This window comes from Rattus norvegicus, chromosome 15 (genome assembly GCF_036323735.1).
Source record: "Rattus norvegicus strain BN/NHsdMcwi chromosome 15, GRCr8, whole genome shotgun sequence".
Taxonomy (NCBI): domain Eukaryota; kingdom Metazoa; phylum Chordata; class Mammalia; order Rodentia; family Muridae; genus Rattus; species Rattus norvegicus.
The window spans coordinates 2,362,016-2,370,270 of record NC_086033.1 but is presented as its reverse complement, the minus strand read 5'-3'; the positions used below and the strand labels follow the sequence as shown (position 1 = coordinate 2,370,270).

General features: G+C 56.4%; 1 protein-coding gene across 1 annotated transcript; it reads right to left on the bottom strand.

Annotated features, from left to right (window-relative positions):
• Positions 1-4,032: 4,032 nt before the first annotated feature.
• Positions 4,033-7,821, bottom strand: Zfp503 (zinc finger protein 503). The gene is made up of 2 exons (NM_001107250.1): positions 7,061-7,821; positions 4,033-6,372 (listed from the first exon to the last, which is right to left on the bottom strand). Exons 1-2 carry the CDS (start codon positions 7,367-7,369, stop codon positions 4,744-4,746), a joined length of 1,938 nt encoding a protein of 645 aa, NP_001100720.1. The 5' UTR covers positions 7,370-7,821; the 3' UTR covers positions 4,033-4,743.
• Between the last annotated feature and the right edge of the window lie 434 nt (positions 7,822-8,255).

Here is an 8,255-nt window from a genome sequence, read left to right as displayed (position 1 = left end):
ACTCTTGGTAGGATGGAATTAGTGTCTCCATTTTACTGACAAGAACATGGAGGACAAGAGGAAGTGAGTCATAGACTAAGCCATAAGAGTCTGGCTCACTCAGTCCTGAACTTGTCCCTTCTACTGTAGCACGTGGCTTTGAGAATGTCTCCTATTGCCACACCAGGCCAGGACTCAAAGTCATTTTACAGACCCCACCCCCATCCCAGGCACATTCTGGGATCAGCACCTCCTATTTTTTGGGGGGTGGGGTTGTTGGTGCCAGGTCTGTGGTCTGGTAGATAGGTACTCACATACTGCGGGTCACAAATGCCAGCCTAGGCACTGGAAAGATCTCTGAGCAGACGTGACTGACTGACATCTGAGGACGTTGGCAGTCACGTCAATGTGTGGTCTGGGGTTTTGGAGAGGGTAGAGGGGGAAATAAGCTTGCAGTTATTTAGGTTGGAGGAGAGTTCATGGGAGTCCATCACATTGTTGCTTCTATCTCTGTGTTTGGAAAAATCGCCATGGGAAAAGTTAAGATAACTCAGAGGACCTCCCCTGCCCACCCCCATACCAGATAAGTCAGCTTCTGGGTTTGGGCATTGCCCCATTTTAAAATCTCCTCCTATAGGGGCAGCCAAGGTGAGAATCTTGCCTCTGCAGCTTGAAAAACCTCAGGGTGGAGTCATGCCCAGCCTCAGTTTCCTCATTTGGGAAATGGGGTAAAGATTCTAATGACCCCATGGTGGTGTGAAGGTTAAATAGGATGAAAGCTAGCAAGTTGGCTGTAGTCCACAGGAGGTGCAAAGTCACCACCCGAAAGGACACCGGGGTCACTTGGCATCTCCACCAGAGGGACACATGTTGGATAGAGTTGAATGGAGAAGGCAGCCTGGGCTCTGGCCTTACCGACCTTGCCTCAGTTTCTCCATAGAAGTGAAAGACCCGCAGAGAAACCTCAAGAAGCTTCTGTGGGCTATGTCCTGCTCTGTGAAACAGGCACCCCAAAGGACTCTGGGTCTTTCACTGTATCTAGGCCATCTGCTCCAGGCGGGAGATGCTTGCACACTGAAGAGCATGCGAGACAAGGGGGGCTTGCTGGAGTCTTGAGAGTGACAGCTGAAACTTTTCGAAGTTAGGAGGGACCTGCGAAGCCTGTACCAATCCTTTGGAGGCAGGGAAGTGTGCGTGCGCGTGTGCGTGTATGTATGGACGGAGGGTGGGGGACAGCCAGCTGAACTGGAAGCTACAAGGGGTGGAAGAGGAGCAAGGAGGAGGTTTGCAGCAAGAAAAGACTGAGGAATGACAGGTTGGGGAACCCCTGAAAGCAGGAGAGGTGAAGGCGATTTGGGGTCCTGGGTTGACCACCCAGCCTGAGGCCTTTGGGCTGGCCTAGGTTCCCGGTATTTTCCGGGCTCTTTTGGGTTCCGCAGCGCCGCCTAGTGGACATGCTCGGGGTTGAGGCTCCAGCCGACGACTGCAGCGCCAGGGCTCGCTCTCTCTCCCTGGCTGCTGAGAGAGCGCTGAGAGGCGGAGGAGGGGACTGTTCCAGGATGGCGCAGGGAGGGGCGCATGTCCCTCCGCCGGGACCGCAACAGAAACCGGCACCCTCCGTCCTATAACTGCCCCAAAGTGACTTGACTCTATCCCACATGTCGGGGGAACCCTTTCTGCCCTTAACCCCCAGTTAGGAGGTTCTGGAATTTTGCTGCTTTATGCTTTATGCCTAACTTCTCCCAGAAGAGGGTTTTGTTAAAGTTTTTTCTTCCTTCCTTCCTTCCTTCCTTCCTTCCTTCCTTCCTTCCTTCCTTCCTTCCTTCCTTCCTTCCTTCCCTCCCTCCTTCTTTTAAAAAAGGGGTTTTGGCTAACAAAATGCCAAAAAGGAGCGTCAAGGCCTGAACGTCCCAGTAGTCTTCCTGCACGTCCCAGGCTTGAATCGAAGGGCTGAGGAGTGTTTAGGCCTTCCCTAGCAGAGCGTTCTCCCGGTGGGCAAGATGAAGCAAGGAAAGAACCCCTGGCCAAAGATGCAAGGTCGCGGCGGGCGAAGCTTGTGCGTTCCAATGTCAGCGGCCTGTGGCTGGTACTGGTGAAGGCTTAGATAGTGGCCTGGCTTTCAGATCCCAAGGCACAGGCCCTGAGATGTGGGGGGCTCCGATGGCATCATCTACTTCCCAATCTGGTGGTGTGGAGTTTGTGCAAGCACCTGGGATGGTAAGCTGGCCCTTGTCCTTAAGAAGCTGGGGCCAGCCTAGTGCCTTTCCTCCGAGCCAGAGTGGCAGCAAGGCCGCAGTGTTCCTTCTTCGGCGCCAGCTCTGGGTGCCGGAGTTTCAGGCCTCCAGGCTGCACCCTTCCCCTTCGGGGAAGCAGCAGGGAAGCCAGAGAATCTTCACGAAGTCTGTTCCTGCGGCCTTTGGGAGGTGGCCGGTCCGCTCTCCGTGCCACCCGGGGAAAAGTCCTCCAGCATTAGGCTGGTGCCAAGGAGGAGGGGGAAAAATTAAAAAAGCCACTAAGTCCTGTGCAAATGGCACCAGGGCCCGGGTGGCTGTTCCTCCCAATATCCAAAGCGGAGGGTAGACTTTGCGCGTGTCTCAAAGGCGAGAGAGAGAGAGAGAGAGAGAGAGAGAGAGAGAGAGAGAGAGAGAGAGAGAGAGAGAGAGAGAGCAAGCACAGGAAAGCCAGAGGTTGGGGAACCCAGAAAGGCCTAACTCCAGGAGGATGCACCATGAGGTGCGCGCCCTATGCCCCTATTCTCCGGTCCCAGGATCCCACCGAAAGGCATCCTGTGCTCAGAGCGCCCAACAGCTTAAGAACTACAGCTCCAGCCAGGGCCTCTCGGTCTCGCTGGGACCGGGGCATCTCCCTACGCTGTTCTGCGGGAGCTCCTGGCTGCCGGGTGGTGAGGCTCAAGTTGAGGAGAAGGGAGAACGCCGCGGGGATCCACACACGGACCCTGCCGCGCCGATCGCCCTAAACAGCACAGAATCGCTTCTCTGAGGTGAAGCAGGGCCGCCAAGACCCTCGCATCTCTGAGTTTAAAGGGAGATTTCGGGTTCCTGGCCCCGGAGCCCTCTCTTACAATCCCGACTGGGCTATGGCACCCAGTGTGGAGCGATCTGGATAGGGAAAAGCAGCTTGGGTGCAGGCCTACCACCAGCCCCGACTCCAACAGGAAGAAGGCAGGCGGGGGTGGGGTGAGCAGGGTGTGAAGGGCTTTGGGACATTTGATTATCTCTAGGTCTAAAAAACTCAGTTTGTTCCCGAAGGACAAGAAGGTCCTGCGCGCTTTATCCAGGTCAGCAAATGTCCTCCCATCCCTGCTAGTCTGTCCCGGCTGTCTGCCCCAGGACGGGGATGCTTGAAATGTGAACAGGGGAAATGGCTATGCAGTCGCGCGTCCCGGGGGGCCTCTGGCCCAGCCAGGCGAGTCCCAGCCTGCTCCACTCTTTGCACAAAACGAAACTCACCCCCCCCGTCCCCCCAAAAAAATCCGTAAAAGAGAAATTTAACAAAAGCCAAAGCTTCTATTTTCTCTGCTTTCACTTTTCACACAGCAACTTCCCAGAGATTTAAATAAAAACGAAGTGAGCAATTAGCCGAGGATACGATCTTTCCACACTGGAATTCTCTCTTGAAAAACCTTTCCCCCAAGGCCAACCATTCAGCTGGCCAGCCCTTCTGAAGCTTTCGCCTAGTCAAGAAAATCACAACAAAGCAGGAGGAAATTCATAGCCACGATTCATACCCGGGCTGAAGGTATAGGGAGGTCCCGGGAGTCCGCGGCGGCTGAAACCACTTTAATAAAGGTAAAAAAATAAAAATAAAAATAAAAATATAATAAGAAGTAAAACCTTTTAATACATCAAATATACGGAATTTAATCTTTAAAGCGATACATTGTCTATTATTTTAGCACATGACGTAAACCTTGTCCCCTTCTCAGCGGGTGGACTTAAAAATTAAAAACAGTTAAGTGTTCCTTTTAAAGAACAAAATAAGGCAAATGAGGTTTTGGAATAGAATTGTTTTTCCTTTTTTTTTTGTTTTCTTCCAGAATACATACAAAAAAATACCCATTCTCTTTCGATGGTGTACACCTTAAAAATAATTGCAATTTGAAATCAGAGTTGACAAATTGTGACTTATTTTGTTTCGTCTTTTTCATTTCTTTTTTGTAACAAACATGCATGTAAATTTGAGTTTCAATCAGACATTAAATAAGAACGCACAATACAATCATAGCAATTTTAAAGTAACATTAAAGAGAAGACCCCTAATTCTGTAGCGGTTTTGTTTTTATTTATACTCTACAAGGGATCGGAGGGTTTGTTTTCCACATATTTACCCTCGGGTTTTAATTCCCCCCTCTTCCTTTTAACCTACGGAGCTCAAACTAAATAATGCACTTTTGAACCACGGGTCCGCTTGGAGCTAACATAAATAAATACCAATGTTCACCGGCGAAGTCCTCAGATGAACACTTTCTCAATTATTTTTCCTTCTTTTTCTATAAAAAGTCAAATGATTTTTTTTCAACTTTTATAAAGTTTTGTTGGGGAGTAGGGGTGGAGAAGTTTCCCATCCAGGCTCACTCGCGCTCTCTGGTTGGGTGGATAGGTAAGATTTAAACTTTCTTTTCCCTTCGTAGCCTGGGTCTTCTGCCCCTGAGGGTGTCAGGAACCTCTCTCGGGCCCTGCCCCTCCCTCGAACCTCCCATCCCCCCAGCTCCTTCCTCTTTTTCCAAATTCTTCTAGGCCGCCCTCACTGATACCCCAGTGCGGAGGCAGTGGTCAGTCTCTGTCCGTAGAGGGCATAGGGGGAGTAGTAGGGTCCGGTGGCAGCAGGCACCGGCACTGGGGCACCGGGCGTGGGGAGCGGGCTCTTGGAATACGGGTGGTAGCGGCTGCTGAGTCCCAGTGCGTGGTGGGGGCTACGCAGCGCCAGGGTCCCTGGGCTGCCTGGTGCGCCCGACGTGGGGATGTGCATGTGACAAGCCATGGCTGCTGCGGCGGCGCTGGCGAGAGAAGAAGAACTGGGGTAGCCCGACAGCAGTTTGTCTGTCCCTGGGAAGGCCGTATGGGTCCGCAAGTGGCTCAGCAGCTCTTCGGACGTGGCGAAGCGCTTGTCGCACGGCCCATTAGCGGACACCCAGTTGCAGATGTGGGGGAGCGGGTCGTTAGGGAGCATGAAGCCGTAGGGGTAGAGGGGGTGGCCGGCTAGGGAGGGTGGTGTGGCGCCTGCAGCAGCGGCAGCCGTCAGTGAGGAGTGCACGCCGTGCAGTGGGTGCGTGGGGTACACCAGCGGGTATCCCGATTTGAGCGCTGCCGCTGCAGCAGCCGGATCATGCGCGCACGAGGCGCTGGCAGCTGCAGCCCCGGCCAAGTGGCTGGCGCAGTGGTAGCTGAGGCAGTATGGGTCCCGGCACAAACTGGCTGTCATCACTGATGGCGGCGATGCCCCAGCCAGAGGACTCGAACCCGCTGGCTTACTGCAACCAAGAGAGCCGGCTGCGGCCGCTGCCAGCTGAGCCCCTACCAGGCTGCCAGGCTTGGTGGGGTCGAGCGCCACACCGTGTGGCAGGAACTGGGGCGGGTAGCCAGCGTAGGCCCCAGCCAGGCTGCCTGGGTAGGTCATGCCCGCGGGGGGTAGAGGGAACACAGTCTGGCCCGGCTTGTAGGGAGATACCGGGGCTACCAGACCGGAGCCCAACACCGACGACGAGGTGGGTGCGCTGGGACCCGAACCCGAGCTGGAGCTGGAAGAGCCACCACAGTCCGAGCTTAGAGCCTTGCCTCCTGGACCCCCTTCGGAGTGCTGGTTCACGTCCACGTTAATTCCGCTGCCGCAGCTAATCCGGCCATGCGCCAGCCCGGCAGGTACCCCGTCCGCCGGGGCGCCCCCGGAGCCCTTGCTGCTGCCACCGCCGCCAGCTTCCGGATCTTTCTTGTCGTCCTTGCCCTCCGGGCCGCCCCCGGCGGAGGGCAGCATGCCTCCCGGCGAACAGGCCGAGGCGCTGGAGCTGGGACTGCCTGTCCTGGGCGTAAATGGCTGGCAGGTGGCGCTCGGTACCCGGAATCCTGACTTCTCCGCAGCAACACCCCCGCCGCCGCCGCCGCCACCGCCGCCTCCGCCGCCGCCTCCCGGCTCCTTCTTATCTGAGCCGGGTTTAGAGTAAGGTTTGAAACTCGACTTGTCTTCCACGCCGATGTCGCTCAGCTTCAGGGGGCCCGACTTGGCGTCCTTGTCGCCCCCGGCTCCGCTGCCTGCACCACCCGCGCCGCCCCCGTTGGAGGCGACCGAGGAGAGTTTGGAAGAGGGCGAAGGGTCCGGCTTCCCTATCTGCGAACATGTTTGAGCCAGCAGCGCAAGTGGGCTCTTCTTGGCGTCCAGCTGCGGAGTCAGATGGGGAGGGGTTCACACAGAGAAAGAAAGAGAAACCCTTTAGAATCCTGCACTTAAGGTTCTATTGCCCTCGGCCACAGCCCGCGAAAAGCATTTCAACTTCGAGGCGCAATTCTAAGCGGCACCCCACTCCATGGGAAAGATGCCAAAGTCCCCTGACCGCTCTAGGATCCTCCCTGCATTCTTTAGGCACTACTTAGATTAGGAAACAATCTCTCCCAAATGTTTTGGTTTTCATCTCCTTACACCCAGAACTGTACCCTCTTTCCCCGCACACACGCCTTGACTCTAAAGAGTAAGGGCTTGAGCGGTTGGCGCCTCCGAGGCTGTGTAAATATATTCGCTTCGGAGAGCCGGAGGAAGGCGACTTTGGAAGAGTATACAGGCCCCTGTCCGCCTAGGGGCCGATGGGGGAGGGCTAGGGACATAGGGACTTTAATACAGAAAGGACAAGTTTGTGTGGCTTTGCCCCTTAGAAATTGCACCCAATTTCATCCCGTTGCCCTTTTCCGACTAAGGTTGGGGAAGCGCTGTCCTTTCCTCCCATCCTAGAGCTGAATCACTCCGACTGCCCCTCCACCCCACCCCGCGCGCCCCAGATCCCAGGGGGGAAGAAACCCTACAGGAAGGCAGCCCTGGTAGGGGTCCCAGCTTCACCCTGAGAGAAGGTCCTTACCTCGATGGGGCTGACGGGCGTGGAAGGCAGGGGCTGCAGATACTCTGGGTGTAAAATGTGGCCAGTCCGTGCCGTCAGCATCTTCAGCACCTTGATGGGCAGGCGGTTAGCCTGGCGCAGGGGGTCAGAGGGGGGCACGGCGTGCACAAAAGGCTTGGTGCTGCCGGCCGGGGAGGAGCCTGGGCCGTGGCCGGAGCAATTTCCAGAAAGCGCGCTGGTCCAGGCAGGGTCCGCACTGCCACTGCCGCCACCGCCGCCGCCGCTGTGCTTACTGCTTCTTAGGGCAGAAAGCGAGGGCGCTGTGCTCATGACCCACCCGCGTGCATGGGAGCAGCGGGGGGAGGGCTCCGAGACGCGCGGGGCGGGCTCCGGGCTGCGCGTTCGCCCCGGGAGCGGGAGCAGCTGGAGGAGGAGCTGGCGCGGCGGACGCGGGAGCCCCGCGCGCCTTCTCGCCGCCTGGAGTCAGAAGCGAATAATCCTGGGTGGCCCGCAGGGGAGCCGTGGCGGGGCTAGAAGAGCAGGATGGACTGCGGGAGTGCCCCCGCGGTGCGCGGTGTCTGTCTCGGGCTGTGCCCTGCGCTGCGCTCTTCCGGCCCCGAGCCGGCGCTGCGCTCGGCGACGTGAGCCGCTGCTTGTCCAGCCGGGGCTCTGGCGAGGAAACTCACTTCAAAAGCAGCTGCACGGAGGGGGAGATTAAAGCCTTTGCCGCCTTCCAATCAAATGGGAGCCCGAGGTGATTGGAGGGTCAAGGGGATGTGACGCGTCCCGCGCCGCCGCTGCCGCCGCCGCCAGGACTCTCAGAGCTGGTTTTAATGGGCAGCTCCCTCTTCACCGCCCCTCGGCTTGTCCCCTCCCTCCATTTCGCTACCCGGACGAGCTGGACATTTATTCTACGTTTGTCATCTACCGCCTTCCTTCTTTTTTTCTCCTCGTCGTTCTTCGTTTTCCCAGCAAGAAAACAAACTGAAACCTTTGGAGGGAGGGAGTGCGAGGGAGTTAAGAGACTTCGGAAGAAGAAATGCTGGCGGGAGTGTGGATACCTGCGGAACAGTCAACTCCTGGGATGAGTGGGGCCTGTACACAAAAAATTCTTTTCAGAAATCGAGATTTCGCGTAGCGCGGCCACCCGGGTAAGGAAAGGTGGAGAATTGATGCTGCAGGAAGTCTGCCCGCCCGCTTGGATTTCTGGAGGTTC

Bases quoted from the DNA above. Each gene is read 5' to 3' on its own strand.
- Zfp503 (NM_001107250.1), bottom strand. From the start codon at position 7,369: ATGAGCACAGCGCCCTCGCTTTCTGCCCTAAGAAGCAGTAAGCACAGC. The intron at 6,373-7,060 runs GTAAGGACCTTC...CTGACTCCGCAG, and splicing joins CGCCCGTCAGCCCCATCGAG to CTGGACGCCAAGAAGAGCCC.